Source organism: Trichomycterus rosablanca, chromosome 12 (assembly GCF_030014385.1).
Source record: "Trichomycterus rosablanca isolate fTriRos1 chromosome 12, fTriRos1.hap1, whole genome shotgun sequence".
Classification (NCBI taxonomy): Eukaryota; Metazoa; Chordata; class Actinopteri; order Siluriformes; family Trichomycteridae; genus Trichomycterus; species Trichomycterus rosablanca.
Window position 1 is genome coordinate 20,321,658 of NC_085999.1, and position 17,605 is coordinate 20,339,262.

Below are 17,605 nucleotides of genomic sequence, written 5' to 3' on the forward strand. Positions count from 1 at the left end.
CCACCGTGCTGCCCGCAGACTACAATACACAACAATATCAGCTCTGTCTCTAGTTTTGCACATGCTTTGTTTTGCTATTGCTTGTGTCAAAAAATATTTTTCATATGCTTTTTAAGATACAAGATTCTTTAGGATTCATTTTCATGTGTTAATGAAAGGTACACTACATGATCAAAGTTATGTGGAAGCCAGCCATGAGGTTATTGGACATCCCATTTTATAACCAGTGCCCCTACATTGAAGCCATAGCAGTATAGATTTTTCTTTTCACAAGATCTTGGAAGTCTGTCCTCAAAATATGTATTAATTTTGTCAGAAAAGCTAACTGAATCATTTGTAAAAAGTTAAGAGGCTGAGTATGTTTAAAGCACTTAATTTGAATGAATCACAAATTCTTTTGCAAGCACTTGAAAGGTTAAAATACTTTATTATTAATCATACAGACAATGCTCAATAACCTTTAAGATATGTCTGCTTAGACAGACTAGCTTATTAAAATGACTACCATGTCAGTGTTACTTGTCGTCTGGTTTTAAAACCTGTGGTCACAGCTTCCCGTAATCTATAAAAAAAAAAAAGTGTTGCTGATTTTATGCTTGAGTGTTTTGCTGTTGACTCTGCGTGACAACAGAATACCAATGAAGACCAAAGACAGAATAAGGAATTTGCACATGATGATAACAAAACTAGCTTGAAATCTTAAAAAAGGCACAATTTCACTCATCATTGTTGTTCTTTTACAGAGGCTGTGGCACAGTAACTGCAAGCGTTTCAGAGAGAAAAACTGTAAGTACAAAATGTCTAAATTCAAATCATATTAATAGACAAACAATAAACAATTAAAATTACATAAACAATGGTAAGAGTAAAAGCTTGTGCTTAGCATCTAGACAAAGTTCCTTTAGCAAATGTAATGTTTTCTGTAGCTATACTGTAGTAAAACAGTATAGAAGTTTTAGACCACTCTTATAAACTGCTCTCTTCTTGTCATGTCACCTCAATTAGTTCCGAGCTCTAAAATGGCAAGTTCAAAACAAAAACCTTGTTTTAAACCATCCCGGTGCTGTTTTTTTCCAACTTTTATTATAGGTAAATTGTTAAGCCAAAAAAAAAAAAAACTACTGGAGGTGAAGATGAAGTATCAGGAATTAAAGACTTATTCCAAAGTGTTTAACTTGTACCCAGTAGAGCCAGATTTCTACACAGTGCAGCATTAAGCTTAAATGCTACACTCCTTTTCTAAAGTAAAATGTCTTCATTTAAATTCTGATTTTTTTTTACTGTAACTACTTTATAATGTATGATGCCATCTCCACCATGCTTTAATGTTGAAATGATTAATCCTTGAGTTTAATAAAAGCATGAGAAGTGTGATTGTGCTTTATACATTTAGGGAGAATGTGTTTGCTTTGTAATAACCAGTGTAAATACTGGCTTACTATTTTTGGTAATGACACAGCGTTGTGACAGTCGAACATGAATATCACAATTTACAGACTTTACTTACCCCTTTCGCCCATGATTAACAAGAGTAGACGCAATGTGACAAATGACAAGCCTAATAACACTGGATCGGTTGGAAAGTTTCAGCTGCAGTTTCACCTTTGCTTTCACATTAAAGTAAATCACTATTAATTTACTCACAATTTATTCCTCAATCATGTAGATTATAGTATATCTGATTAGAATTAGTTTTACATGATGAGTTGTGTAATTTGTCATTATCAAAGTACAGTAGACCCTTGACTTACGAATTTAATTAATTCCGAAGGGCTGTTCTTAAGTTAAAATGTTCGTTGGTTAAACCTATTTTTCCCATAAGAAATAATGTAAATAGAATTAATCCGTGCCAGACCCCCAAACCACCCCCTTACCTAACCTTTCTAATGTCTTAAATGGTCTTTTTTTGTTATAAATACAAGTATATTTTCCCTTAAATCTTAAATTGTAGAATAGACATTACTGTAATAAACATTAATAAACAACAATACACAGTAGTACTGTACATAAAAACACACATCACATTTCAGTACGTGTGCTGTACTATACACCATAATAAATTTCCTTCTTTTTTTATAAAATGTATCTAGCAGAAACAACAATAATGTGATTGTTGAACGTGTTTGTGACGTCATGTGTTTCGTGAATTTCGGTTCGTAATCCGAAATTTTTTGGTATGTTAAGTTGAAAAAGATCGTTCTTAACCCAAAATGTTTGTATGGTAAATCGTTCGTAACTCAAGGGCCTACTGTAACTTGATACTGCAGTTTTGTGGACTGTGGCCTAAATGTCTAATATAATTGTGGTTACAGGGTCTTTTTACTATTTAATAAACAAGCTAAAAACAATCTCAAGTAATGGTCTGTATTGACCAACGTTCAAAATATTGTTTTTGTAACCTGACAAAAGAAGTTCAAGGTTAAAGCATGGAATTATAGACATAAAAATGAAAACAAATTTAGTTAAGTTCAAGAGCAGACCATATTTTATGAGTTATAAATACAGAAATACAGATGATCTCACAAGATTTTGCTTTTTTTCAGGGAGCTAAGATTTTTACAGAAGTAATGGATAACACAACAGCTGATCACCAGTTCAACTGTAGTTTGAATAACAACAGTCTCCGGGTTCCACTAGCAGTCTTCTACTCCCTCTTCTTTCTTTTGGGTTTGGTTGGCAACCTCCTGGCCCTCTGGGTATTTTTAAAGATGCATGCCAAAAAGAATTCATTTCGCATTTTCCTAATTAACTTAGCTTTGGCTGACTTGCTTCTGATCTCCTGCCTGCCATTCCGAATATTCTACCATGCCAATAATGAGCACTGGAACTTACAACCTGTAATCTGCAGGATGGTGGGCAGTATCTTCTACATGAACATGTATGTGAGCATTGTCTTGCTTGGTCTAATTAGCATAGATCGCTACCTGAAGCTTCAGAGGGTCTCCAGCAGGCAAAGGTTCCTCAGCAGCCGACAGAGCATTCTTACATGTTGCATCGTCTGGTTTGTGGCTATCGTTTGGGTAGCCCCGTTAATTTTCTCTGCTGGGAATAAGACACAGTCCCAAAAGTGTTTTCACTACAAGCGGCTGCAACACACTAAATGGAAAGCCTACTTAAACATTGGAGTGGTGCTTTTGTTCTGGGTGGTTTACAGTGCCCTGATAAAATGTTATGGGAAAATTGCGGTGGGGATGCTTCAAGTCTCCAAAGAGAAACCAGACCTTCCAAATGCAGTTAAATACAGTCAAACTGCTCAGAAGTCATTCTTCATTCTCTTTCTCTTTACTGTGTGCTTTGTACCCTATCATTTGGTGAGGATCTTCTATATTATCTCCCAGATCACTGAAGTCTCGTGCAGATGGATTCAGGTGCTGGACAAGACCAACGAGATAGCACTAATGTTATCTGCCTTTAACAGCTGTCTAGATCCGGTTATGTACTTTCTACTGTGTAGCTCAATCCGAAAAGCAGTGCTTCAGATGTTGCAAAAAAGCTGCTGTATGTACACTTACAGACACTCTAGTAACTCTAGCACAGAGTAAGGATGGCGATATGACTAAAAAACTCATATCTCATTATGCTTTTAAGAAGTGGCGATATACGATACAATACAACATAATGTAAACTTAAAGTACAATGGCAGGCCACTGCCCATATTCATGCACAAAAATGAACAATAAATATTTTCTGTAAGTTTTACATCATCAACATATACCTTGCCTGTAAATATGGTATCATTTAAAAGCTTAAAATGTCTACTTTTTAGCAATGTAAATAATTGTAGCTTATTTTGTTTATAAATTATCTTAAAAACACAAAACACTGTAATTCTGATAAATTCTGACTAATTACAGTGTTTATATTCTGTATTATTATAAGGCTGTATTTATATTAATATTGACAATATTTATATCAAACAAACCAGCAGAATCTCACAATCACATTTATGCTGTCCATTTTGTATAAAAAAAATCCCAAAAAGTTCAGTATTTGATAATGCTTTGATATAATTGCAAAATAAAAGCGCACGGTAAACAGCAGCACCCCGACCCATATCAACCACACAGCAGCATAAAATCATAACCGCTGCTTACCTGAGGTTCTCTTCCTCGAATTGAGACCAAATCTATACCCATGTGCTGTTCCATTAGGGATAAAATCCACTTGTTTGTAAATGTTTTCCTTCATGTTTCCAGAGAATTTCCATATTTACAGCATATTTTGCACAAAACTACTCTGTTGCGCATCATCCCTCCGAAAGCCAAACTATTTACAGACAACTGAACCATGTGCCATCTTTTTTGGTATTAAATCTGTCACTTAGTTCATTTTATTTCGGTGTGCACATACAAATATATTTGTTATGTGTCTCTGAAAGGCCCAGCATTGGATTGGCATCCTGTCCAGGGTGTGTTACCACATTGCACCCAGTAATACTGAGAAAACCATACCAACCGCAACCCTGACCAGAATAAAGCATGAAAATAAAATAAAAAAATGTTTGCGGTGGCACTGTTGAAATGGATTGTGTTGCTTTGCTGTAACTAAAGAAGAATTATTTACATTCTCAATCTCTTTGTCACTTCCTTTTATTCAGTGTATAAAACCTTAATCCTAAATACTGTTAAATAAGCCACCTTGTTTAGCACTGATAAGCCCATATACAATATTTGATATTATTTGATAAAAATACAATATATAAAATATGTGCTAATAAAAAGAAACATATATTGTTTGTTTGTTTGTTGATTAGGATTTTAATGTCATGTTTTACACTTTGGTTACATTCATGACAGGTACAGTAGCCACTCGTTACACAAGGTTCATCAGTTCACACAAGGTTATATCAAACACAGTCATGGACAATTTAGTGTCTCCAATTCACCTCACTTGCATGTCTTTGGACTATGGGAGGAAACCCAAGCACCCGGGGTAAACCCACGCAGACACAGGAAGAACATGCAAACTCCACACAGAAAGGACCCGTATGGCCCCACCTGGGGACTGAACCAAGAAATATATAAAATATGTGTGCTTATAAAAAGAAATATATAAAATGTGTGCTTATAAAAAGAAACATATAAAATATGTGCGCTTATAAGAAGAAATATATAAAATATGTGCGCTTATAAAAAGAAACATATAAAATATGTGCGCTTATAAGAAGAAATATATAAAATGTGTGCTTATAAGAAGAAATATATAAAATATGTGTGCTTATAAAAAGAAATATATAAAATATGTGTGCTTATAAAAAGAAATATATAAAATGTGTGCTTATAAAAAGAAATATGTAAAATGTCTGCTTATAAAAAGAAATATATAAAATATGTGTGCTTATAAAAAGAAATATATAAAATAAGTGTGCTTATAAAAAGAAATACACTGCTCAAAAAAAGGGAACACTTAAACAACACAATGTAATTCCAAGTCACACTTTCACTTCTGTGAAATCAACCTGTCCAGTTAGGAAGCAACACTGATTGTGAATCAATTTCACCTGCTGTTGTGCAAATGGAACAGACAACAGGTAGAAATGAGAGGCAATTAGCAAGACAACCCCTGTAAAGGAGTGGTTCTGCAGGTGGTGACCACAGACCATTTCTCTCTTCCTTTCCTTTCTGGCTAATGTTTTGGTCACTTTTGCATTTTGTCAGTGCTCTCACCCCTAGAGGTAGCATGAGGCGGTGTCTACAACCCACAGAAGTTGCTCAGGTAGTGCAGCTCATCCAGGATGGCACATCAATGCGAGCTGTGGCAAGAAGGTTTGCTGTGTCTGTCAGGACAGTGTCCAGAGCATGGAGCAGATACCAGGAGACAGGCCAGTACACCAGGAGAAGTGGAGGGGGCCGTAGGAGGGCAACAACCCAGCACCAGGACCGCTAACTCCTCCTTTGTGCCAGAAGGAACAGGAAGAGCAGTGCCAGAGCCCTGCAAAATGACCTCCAGCAGGCCACTAATATCCATGTTTCTGCTCAAACTGTCAGAAACAGACTCCATGAGGGTGGTATTAGGGCCCGACGTCCACAAGTTGGGCTTGTGCTTACAGCCCAACACCGTGCACGGCGATTGGCATTTGCCAGAGAACACCAAGATTGGCAGATTCGCCATTGGCGCCCTGTGCTTTTCACGGATGAGAGCAGGTTCACAGTGAGCACATGTGACAGAGTCTGGAGATGCCGTGGAGAACGTTCTGCTGCCTGCAACATCCTCCAGCATGACCGGTTTGGCAGTGGGTCAGTAATGGTGTGGGGAGGCATTTCTTTGGAGGGCCGCACAGCCCTCCATGTGCTAGCCAGAGGTACCCTGACTGCCATTAGGTACCGGGATGAGATCCTCAGACCCATTGTGAGACCATATGCTGGTGCAGTGGGCCCTGGGTTCCTTCTGATGCATGACAATGCTAGGCCTCATGTGGCTGAAGTGTGTCAGCAGTTCCTGCATGATGAAGGCATTGATGCTATGGACTGGCCTGCCCGTTCCCCAGACCTGAATCCAATCGAGCACATCTGGGACATCATGTCTTGTTCCATCCACCAACGCCACGTTGCACCACAGACTGTCCAGGAGTTGACTGATGCTTTAATCCAGGTCTGGGAGGAGATCCCTCAGGAGAACATCCACCGCCTCATCAGGAGCATGCCCAGGCATTGTAGGGAGGTCATACAGGCACGTGGAGGCTACACACACTACTGAGCCTCATTTTAACTTGTCTTCAGGAATTTCCACTGAAGTTGGATCAGCCTGTAATTTTATTTTACACTTTGATTTTGAGTATGATTCCAAATCCAGACCTCCATGGGATAATAATTTTGATTTACATTGATCATTTTTATGTTATTTTGTTCTCAATGCATTCCACTATGTGATGAATAAAGATTTTCAACTGGAATATTTCATTCATTGAGATCTAGGATGTGTTATTTTAGTGTTCCCTTTATTTTTTTGAGCAGTGTATATAAAATATGTGTGCTTATAAAAATAAATATATAAAATATGTGTGCTTATATAAAGATATACATAGAATAGGTGCTTCTTCCAAATGTATTTTATGATCCCTGTAAAAATAAAGACTTAAATGTGTCTAATATGGATTTTTATTCAACAGAAAATATAACTGTAAATGAAATATAAATAGATCAGATATCAGATAAAGATTTAAAGGAAATGCTTTTTTAACTGTCATCCAGCACGTACAGTTAAGCCGGAAAGTCTGCACACCCCTCTCACCTTCTGCACGATTTATTACATTACAGACTCATTCTATAATAGATAGTTCTTTTTTGTCTACACAAAATAGCCCACAATTACAAAGTGAAAGCAGGTTTTCAGACGTGTGCTAAATTATTAAAAAACAAAATGTAAAATACAAGTGTGCACACCCTTTGATATGACACCCAAAAGTGAGCTGAGGTGCATTTTGTTTTCACTGATACTGCTTGAGATGTTTCTACAATTTAATTGGAGTCCACCTGTGATAAATTCAATTGATTGGACATGATTGGGGATTGCCAACACATCCATTTATAAGGTCCCACAGCTGACAGTGCATATCAGAGCAAACTCCAAGCCAAAGGGGTCAAAGAAATTATCTGCAGACCTCAGAAACAGGATTGTGTCAAGGCATAGATCTGAGAAGGGTACAGAAAAATTGCTGCAGCTTTACAGATCCCAAAGAGCACAGTGGCCACCATCATTCATAAATGGAAGAAGTTTGGCATCAAAAATCTTCCTAGACCTGGCCGCCCTGCCAAACTGAGCGATCGGGGAAGACGGGACCTGGCCAGGGAGGTAAGCAGGAACCCAAGGGTCACTCAGACTGAGCTCCAGCGTATCCTTATGGAGATGGGATGGGAGGTGGGATGAAACCAAAATTGAACTTTTTGCCCTGAAGATCAAACATCAAGCAATTACTCTACATTATTTTTCTAAAACACTTTTTTGAACCTATAAATCACCAAAACATATCGAAATTGTATAAAAATGATTGGAAATTCATATGACCCTATAACATCTGGGTTTGCCATTTAAAGCAAATGTACAAAAAGAACAATAAATGCAAATAATAAAAATAACAGGACAGTGGTGGCTTGGTGGTAAACACTTGCTTGCATTGTATTTGGCTTCCACAACATCATGTTGTGTATATGTGGGCATCTGTCCCTAATTTGTCAAAAGAATATTAATGTTAATCAAGAAGCTTACAACTAAAATTCCACTTAATCCCCAAGATTTCCAAAGATGTTATGCTGGCCAAATTCAGTAAACCTTGTTTATGGATTTGACTTTGTACAAACTCAGAAATTGAAAGAATCTGTGTGATGCTCATTGAAATGACATAGATCATCCTTAAACACATCACAAATTATCATAAAACTGGCCACCATTACACCTTTGATGTTTCACATAAGTCAGATCTGCAAAATGTCTCAATCTGCCAGTGCCCTCTGTTGGCAGATAATGTACAATAATGTAGAAAAGGTGTACATAATGTAAAGAGTTAAGTGTGGCTGCAGATCAACCTGACAACACCTGACAAAGCTCAAAGACTAATGGTTTATGTGCAATATTGTGGCTTTCTGCTTGACTAAAATGAAAAGTCCTGTGTAAATAACATCACTGATCAGAGGATAGAATTCAGTTTAAAATAAAAGCTTAGTATTAGTGATCTGAAGTACTAACAGCATAGGGAAGCATTAAAATGCAGAGCTGCTAATTTTAATGAGAACAGGATGTGGTCACAAGTAAACTTCTCATCTACCTAGTTCCCATCTGAAAACGAAACAAACATGCACAGATGTGCAAGTGAGATACAAGCAAACTTTGCATCAGAAACAAGACGGAACCAGTAAGAAAACAGTCACAAGCATGTCAGCACTCGGAGATAATACAACTAATTGTACTGGAATCAATGAAGCAGCCTGCAATAAAAGGTATACTCTTTTATACTCTTTTATTAGCTTCTTATGTAAAATTGGTAATGATTAATGAATTCAATATTAACTAATATGACTTTTCAGTGTATTCTGTGCATTGTATTATGTATTTGTGTGTAGAAATTACAATGTTTGATTTTAGGACAACATTTCATTACATACACATGATATACACATTTCTGTTGGGTTACAACTTTTGAATGATGACAAAATCTTAATAAAATAAAATAAATCAGTTGAGAACCATTCACTAATAAATAATTTGTGCAAATAATATTTCTACTAATACAAGAAGTCACAAAAAACCTGGCGAAACTTCTTATGAAACAGACTGGCCCAAAATGTTAACAATCTGAAAGTTACAAAGCACTAATTGGAAAAGAAATATTAAGGCTTGTCATCACAGTGAATCAATCTTTACATACCTGATTTGATTTGACACCTGATCTGATGCAACCCTCCTTATTTCTTCCAGGCTTGAGACTGGCGCTAAGTGAATTTTGACAAGTGCACCTCCCACTAACCAGGCTGTTCAGCCATTTCCTCTCAGACATTCAGTCATTGTAGTCTCCCGACAGCAAGTAGCTTCAAATCTGGGCTTCAAGCCTCAGTAGTAATGGGCTAGCATATTTTATTCTTTAGTGTATAAAAGCTTTGTCTTATAATTGTCTAAAAATGACCATAATTATACCAGGCCTTGTGGATTAATGCTTTGTGGACAGAGTTCAAGTTTGAAAATGTTGAAAGCCCTGTTATATCTGATATAAAGCTAACTCAATATTCCACAATAACATTAATAACAACAGTCAAACTCAACATTGCTAGTGTGATGGGATTGGATGCCTTGCTGTATCTGGGCTTGGGAGACTTGCCGTTGTTGACAAAACCATAAAAGAAAAAGAAAAAAATATCTGGTCATCATTCTCAGGTGGAATTGGGTTATTAAGGTAAAAACACATTTTTATGGACCTTCTGCTTCTATTTTGACAATGTCTCTTGCAGAGATGCCACAGTTTGTTTTCACAAAACAATGCCAATTCACATTTTGCTTGTGTTCCAAAAGTGAGGCTTTGTAGAAAAGAACAGCAGGTACTAGTGGTGCATTATGAATAGCAACATAAGCAAACACCCTGTACTGCTCAGCAGCTTAAGTGTGAAAAAAATGTACTTTTATGTCTACAACTGGTATCCTTGGTTCACATCTGATTACAGAACTTCAAAGCCATCAAATTTACAGTAAGTATCAATAAGTATCTGTATACAACAACAATTGCCAGGTGATAAAAACTAATTTCCAAAAACCTGTAACAGTGGGACATTCCCAAAACGTGATACAGCGTAGTAGAAAAAAGGGCTATAAGAGAAAGAAGACAGATCTCAATTGACACCCACGTAGGAACGCTGAGGCCATAATGACCCTTACGCCAGTACAACATGCAATGTATATTAGCTGCCCAGTAGTAAAATGGAAATTTGGTAGTGCAAGACCCCCGGTGTATTTGGGATTCTGCACAACTGATTAACAAATCCTAGGTGATTTGAAAATACAACAATCTCATTTAATGATTTGAGTATAAAAACAGGAATACTTTGAAATAAGTATAAGGCTTTCGGTAAAACATTTATTTTCACAGAGTTCATTTAGCCCTTGAATACAATGAAGCTCTGGATACAATAGTATCCAGTATCCGGTATAACTTACAAACAAGTTTAGAGTGAAATATCTGACCCACCCATTTCCCACTAATTAATTGTAACCAGGTTTTAAATGAGTGTCTTAGAAGATGCCAACATGCACTTACTTGCCAGATAAAAAAGAACTCTAGGCCTCTTAAGTTAATCGTTTTAGGCTCTGACATTTCAACTTATAAAGTTGACTACACCTCAGTTACCAGAGTACATAAGCAAAACTGTAGATATTTGAAATGGTTCACTTACAACCATATTGGCAGACATCCCAAGTTGCAAAAACTCATTTCAGGGAGGTACCCCCGGACCCGAACCCCGACCCCCCAAGCCCAAAAAAAAACCTCTCGCACACACCAAAGGATATGGGTGATAACAGAACTTTTAGGAGCTGCTAACTGAGCTACTAAGCTAACTGTTCATGTCACAAACACATTAATGTGTACTACATAGTGCACTAGATAGTGTGAAAGATAATAGATTTATGTTCCCTACATAGTGCACTAGATTGTATATTAGAAAAGAATTTATGCTCCTTACTCAGTGCACTAGATAGTGTACTAGATAATAGACTTATGTTTCTTACATAATGCTTTAGGTAGAGTATTAGTTAACGGATTTAAGTTCCCTACATAGTGCACTAAATTGTATATCAGATAACGGATTTATGTTCCCTACATAGTGCACTAGATGGTGTATTACATAATTAATTATGTTCCCTACATAGTGCACTAAATTGTATATCAGATTCTGCAATTTCCTTCGGGATCAATAAAGTGTTATCTTATCTTAAAGGATTTATGTTCCCTACATAGTGCACTAGACAGACCTTATAAACTTAATAAAAAGATAAAAACTAAATAGTGCACTAGACAGTATATTAGACAATCGATTAGACAATTTATGTTCCCTACACTGTGCACTACTGTATATCAGATAACGGATTTAATACGCGATCGGGAAAAAAAAGTCTGTGTCGCCTGCGTGCGCGCGTTCTAGATTCCAGAAGATTTTATCTGACTTGCGGGCATCAGGGAGCTGCTATGTATATGCGGAATACTCCCGGAACTTCCGGGAGACTTGGGATGTCTGATATGGTGACTGTGTGCAGGCATGGGAAAAGGAAAAAAAGAAGGGGTAAGGGATACGAGTTGTAAAACACTGAGCAAAGTGATAAACAGTGTTCACCCAACTCATCAAACAATGACAGCTTCTCTCATCAATTACTGATCTATTGCTTTGGGATGAGCTTCATAACATAACCATCAAAAACAGCTATATTAAACAAGTAATAACCCACATACGTACATCCCCCAGCAAAAAGCAACTACGGCAGCAATAACCTCAATATTAACGTCATCATCAATAATAAACACAAACTTTCCTAGATGAACTATGTCTGCTTGATTCACATGAGAAAGTACAATCACTCCTAAGTGCAAAGCAATAAAAATGTGTTTCATGTATGGCACTTTATACAAAAGCACAGAAGAAGATAAAACTCGCTTCAGATTATTAGGTGATGACGTATTCCTCACGGTAGGAGGGCAAATCATAGTCTCAAGGAAAGTGGTCACATCTGCAGCAGAGCCGAATCCTTGCAATTCTTAATAAAAAAGTAATAAATAATAACATTTATCAAATTAAAGGATTGCACTTTACAAGTGTAGGAGTCTTCTTCTTCAAGTCTGGTGGGTGCTGGATTTGGACCTGGCAAAGGCTTGAGGGTGCAGAGAAAAATCTTGGCCTCTATAGTTCTGTTTGTGGCCTGCATCCTGCCCTACCACATCCAGAGAATCAGAATGGTAGCTTCAGGGGAAAAAGACGAAGATGATCCTTGGTGATTATTAGGTGATGATGTATTCCTCACGGCAGGAGGGCAAATCATAGTCTCAAGGAAAGTGGTCATGTCTGCAGCAGAGCCGAATCCTTGTACAGTCCCATTGTGAATCAAAACAAGCCAAGCAAGATACCAAATACGAAATCTAATACAGAGCTCTGACGGTAACCATGACGTTAAAATTTGATTTGTTTATTTCAAGCCAGGCCTTCTAATTCAGCATCAATGCTGGACCTGAAAATACACAAATTTCCACAGACAAATCTTGTAGAAAGCCTATACAGAAAGGCTGTTAGCTGTATGAGGCTATTATCAATGTGGAAAAACACCTGTTGACTATGCAGTCAAAAAAGCTTTGACCCACGGAGACACGGTCTGTACAAGACATCTGATGGAGTCCTGTGGGATCTGGTACCAAAAGGTCGATAAACCAGAATATTAAGTTGTAAGAAATAAAACTTTTTCCCCCTTACCTCTTACCCCTCTCTATGTTCTTTCAAAGCTGTTTCCTGAGGCCTGAAAACTACCACAGTACAGTCTTGCCTTGGCTCTATCTCATCCTGGCTATCCTGGGTTTTCTGACCAATGGGTTGGCAATAAAGGACCTCTGGAGATCCGAGAAGACCCCCAGCGTCATCTTTACCCTTAACATAGTGATGTCAGACCTGATGTTGTGCTGCAGCTTCCCTTTTAGAGTGGCCTACTACATATCCTCACTTCAGTGGAAAGCTGGCACTTCCATCTGTTTGACAACTGAGTTTTTCATGATTTCATGTTTTTACATTAACATCTACTGTAATATGAGTTTTTTATTATGGATCAGCATCAACCGCTTTGCTACAGTGGTACGGCTGCGCTGGACCCTACTTCGTGCATTCAAGCAACCACGTCACAGCTGGATTATCTGTCTTTCCACCTGGATAATAGGAACAACCTTTGTCATTTGCCCTTTAGCATATAAGGCAAGCCATAAATCTAAAGAACAAGAACCAATTTCTTGCTTTGATCAAGTAATAAATAATAAAATTGATCAAATGAAAGGATTGCACTTTATAGGCGTAGGAGTCTTCTTCTTCATGCTGGGATTAATGTTGCTCAGTTATGGGCTGCTGATTTTTCATTTGCACAAAGTGAGCAAGGAAAGTCTGGTGGGTGCCGGATTTGGACCTGGCAAAGGCCTGAGGGTGCGGAGAAAAATCTTGGCCTCTATAGTTCTGTTTGTGGCCTGCTTCCTGCCCTACCACATCCAGAGAATCAGAATGGCAGCTTCAGGGGAAAAAGACTGCCAGAAGAAGCAGAAAGACTTTAGTGTAAAGACGATGATGATCCTTGTAGCGGCACTAAGTTGCTGCTTGAATCCAGTCCTCCACCTGGTGCTACAATCACCCTGCTGCAAAGCCAAGCGCAATGTCAGAAACCATGCTAAACCTGACATCTCAAAGAGTCAAGTCACACCACACAAACATACCAATGATATGACACTCTAATTTAACCAAGAGTAATGGTAAAACTGGGAGGTTATGGCTGAAATACAGCCTCAGATCAGTATTTTCTCTGCAACTATACGATCATAAGATGCAGTAAAGATTATGGTGGAGGGCTTGTGGATGCATGTCTATAATGCCACTAGCAGAAAGAATGTAATCAAGGTAATATTTTCTTAGCCTGACAATACATTTCAAAGTGTTCTGCAGATATAGTATTATATAGCAAAGTGTACATGGCCAACCCTTCTAATTATGGTTTGGTTTTTCAGGAGTAAATATGCCTGAGCCACTGTACATAAAGCAATGTCCATAATTACATGCTTCAGTGGTCTGTGGATAGCGATGATCTCAACTGGATTATCAATTACAAGACAGGACTTCTTGTCCAACATCAGTGTCTGATCTCACAAATGCACTCCAAAATCTTGTGGAATACCTTTCCAAAAGAATGTAGGCCATTACAGCCGCAAAAGAGATAGGCAGCTTCACATTTATGCCTTTGGTTTTCAGATGGGATGTCCAATAAGCTCATGCTCAGGTGTTTACACTTTTGGCTGTATAGTGTGTTTGAACTTGTTTGCAAAAGTAAGAACCATTAAATATTAACCACTGCACTTTTAAAACAAAAAATAAAAACTTGTTTACTACTTATTACTGTACTAATATTGACTAAGGTGGATTATGAAACACAGTGTGGCAAATCAATGATTAAATATGTAAAAACAAATAAATAAACATTTATTAAAAAAATTAAATGTTGTTGTGTCTTTAACATGGTTGTCCTGTGGCGTACAGAGGTGCAGCGCACTCTTTTATGCTAAAAGCACCAATACTGATTCAGACCATTACGACCCAGTTCATTTAAGCTGAAACTACTGATCTATAGTATCTTACTCCACAGCAGTGGTTTTTGGCCCACTAACAAGTGTGCTATGCTATTTTAAAATATAGTTAGCTTAGGAATACCAAAAGGAATAAAGGCAACAATTGATACTAACTAAAACTGATATAGAAGTCGACATAATTAAACAACACTTTGTCAACTACAATGCTGCTATAGTTATTATACAATCTGCTATGGAATAACAATAACAATTACAAACCCACATAAGTGTGTCAACTACTGTTTATCAACCATTGTTTTCCAACTTCCAGTCCTTTACATGCAAACAGAACTAAGAATAGTGACTTAATGACTTAATTCCTGCATGTGATTTAATTACAAAAATAGAGAAGCTAGCCTTCTGTAATTAGATCATTCATCTAAACACATTGCAACGCTGACCTGCACACACTGAAAATTGTCCTGCATTGTTTAGTATACACCAAATTTTACTTACATATTAGCTGTTATAGCTACCAGGCAGATCAGTTAAAAATAAAATTGGGTATATTCATTTAGTTGTAACAATAAACAGATCCAGTTTCAGAACCATGTGTTTCTGTGGTACTCAGTAGGCAAGATGTAATACAAACAATCAGTATTGCTGTATACTTATATTCAGATACTTATATACATGTAATACCTTAATAAGACTGGCTTTGGAACTGGCTTTTGAAATTGGTGCTAATTGTAATGCACAACTGTGGCCAGAAGAGGCTGTAGCAGACCAGTAATATTTTACCAGGCAAATCACAAGTTTGTAGTTTGATTTACTATTTAAGGTCATTTTCATTACATTTCATTTCAATTCATTTCATTATCAACAGACATTTTGGCAAATTTAAAATTTCAAAATGCTGATTAAATTACAGAAACTTGGTTAATGTATTATAATATTGTGAATTAAATAAGTATGATTTAACACAAATAATGGGTACAGAGCAAAATTAGTATTGCTTGATTAGACAGTGCAGATATGGGGTGTGTATTTCAGTAGAAATAAGAGAAGTTCACAGCTTCACTTTCACACAGAGAGACTGAACTACAGCACAACTATTTACCATTACTGCTCACTGGCAGCTGCATCAAACACAGTAAGTAAATACTCAAAAAAATAATGAAATTATAATTTAACTATAATTACAATTATTCATTGACAACACAACAAATTAGTGGCTAATCTTTGTGGCTTAACATGCTTTTTCCACTATAATTCATAATGCATTCAATCAGAACCAGAATTTTTACTACAGATGAAACTGGGCTATAAAAATACACTCCTATATTGTCCTACAAAACAAAAAACATAAATTTTTGTACTTTGAACATTTATTATTTGAGAATAAGCATTTCAAATATTGCAACATATTTAAAAAATTTCTGTTCTAAAAGTAATATGAATAATAAGTGTGTGCAAAAAGCTGTGCAGACATTATGAAGATTATTATATAGTCAAGAACATATTGCGGCATGGCTAAAGCTATGAGCGGAAATAGCTGCATTAGTAATTAATTGTAGTGGTTGAAATTAATTACTCAATAATAATTAAAATAATAATAATACATTTTACTAAGAATGTACATTACATGTTGGTGTAAAATGTGCTACTGTAATCAATAATAATAAAAATAGGTCAAATCAGTAAAATCTTACATGTAAAAGATGAGAACATTTTAATTTTGTAATATTTTAAGAATTATAATAATTATAAGTTTAGGTAAAATTATTTCTAAAAAAATAACTTTAGGTCAATTTTAAAAGAACTTAAGAGTCTGTGAACTTTCTAAATGGTTAGAAAGGGCATTTCAAAAGCATGGGGCAATGGAATGATTACCTACCATAAAGTGTTAAATATTCAGAAACCAAAAAGATGGTTTGACATGAAGTTGACGGGACTTTTGGTGCTTAAGGAAGTCCACGGGTAAAAAGGACGGATCCATGGGCAGATTCCAGTGCTACCTCACATGATAAAAATTGTGCTTAAGACCCATCAAGACACCCTCAAGTGACACCAAACTAATTAATTTAGAATACAATGGGAGCCGACATTTCAGGATCATAAATCCGCACGCTCTTCACCAAAGCAGGGTCAACAAGAGTAGGAACGTTAGTAAAATTTTGTATTTCAGCAAACAGGTGACTGGCAGGGTTATATGTATGCAAATTAAATTTCCCCAAAATGATATTGGAAGCTAAACTGCACATGTAAGAACATCCTGTATCTATAAAATTACATCTAGAATGAATGAGAAGCTCTGGTATTTCAGAGCACAATATTTACACTTAAAGGATTTACACTCAGGTTGAGATAAACCACCAACACCACCAAAGGGCTTGTACATTTAAAAGCTTCACGTGTATGAGTGTATTTGGGGCTGCAGCGTCCTCAGTACACTAAAATCCATTCTGTTTCTCCTGTGTTACTTAGGTGCTACTGCCAGATCCTCTGTGTGAAATCTAATCTACATTGTATTTTTTATTATTATGTTACAAATTACTCTTACAAAACAAAAAAACATTAATTTTTTGTACTTTGAACATTTATTATTTGAAAATAAGCATTTCAAAGAGTGACTGTAAAACATATTGCAACGTATTTAAAAAATGTCTGTTTTAAAAGTAATATGAATAATAAGTGTGTGCAAAAAGCTGTGCAGACATTATGAAGATTATTATATAGTCAAGAACATACTGCTGCATGGCTAAAGCTATGAGCAGAAATAGCTGCGTTAGTAATGAACTGTAGCGGTTGAAATTGATTACTTTATAATAA

At 36.6% G+C, this 17,605-nt stretch overlaps 3 protein-coding genes across 4 annotated transcripts in view; 2 read left to right on the top strand and 1 right to left on the bottom strand.

The window, feature by feature from the left end:
- Positions 1–17,605, bottom strand: part of caska (calcium/calmodulin-dependent serine protein kinase a) — a 240,132-nt gene that overhangs the window by 51,408 nt on the left and 171,119 nt on the right. The window lies entirely within an intron of this gene.
- On the top strand, positions 767–3,542 carry LOC134324685 (probable G-protein coupled receptor 34). Its single transcript, XM_063006609.1, has 2 exons — positions 767–786; positions 2,544–3,542. Exon 2 carries the CDS (start codon positions 2,568–2,570, stop codon positions 3,540–3,542), a length of 975 nt encoding a protein of 324 aa, XP_062862679.1. The 5' UTR covers positions 767–786; positions 2,544–2,567.
- Positions 6,244–13,965, top strand: gpr82 (G protein-coupled receptor 82). Its single transcript, XM_063006610.1, has 2 exons — positions 6,244–6,521; positions 12,965–13,965. Exons 1-2 carry the CDS (start codon positions 6,244–6,246, stop codon positions 13,947–13,949), a joined length of 1,263 nt encoding a protein of 420 aa, XP_062862680.1. The 3' UTR covers positions 13,950–13,965.

Bases quoted from the DNA above. Each gene is read 5' to 3' on its own strand.
- LOC134324685 (XM_063006609.1), top strand. From the start codon at position 2,568: ATGGATAACACAACAGCTGATCACCAGTTCAACTGTAGTTTGAATAAC.
- gpr82 (XM_063006610.1), top strand. From the start codon at position 6,244: ATGGTGTGGGGAGGCATTTCTTTGGAGGGCCGCACAGCCCTCCATGTG. The intron at 6,522-12,964 runs GTCTTGTTCCAT...GTTCTTTCAAAG, and splicing joins GAGCACATCTGGGACATCAT to CTGTTTCCTGAGGCCTGAAA.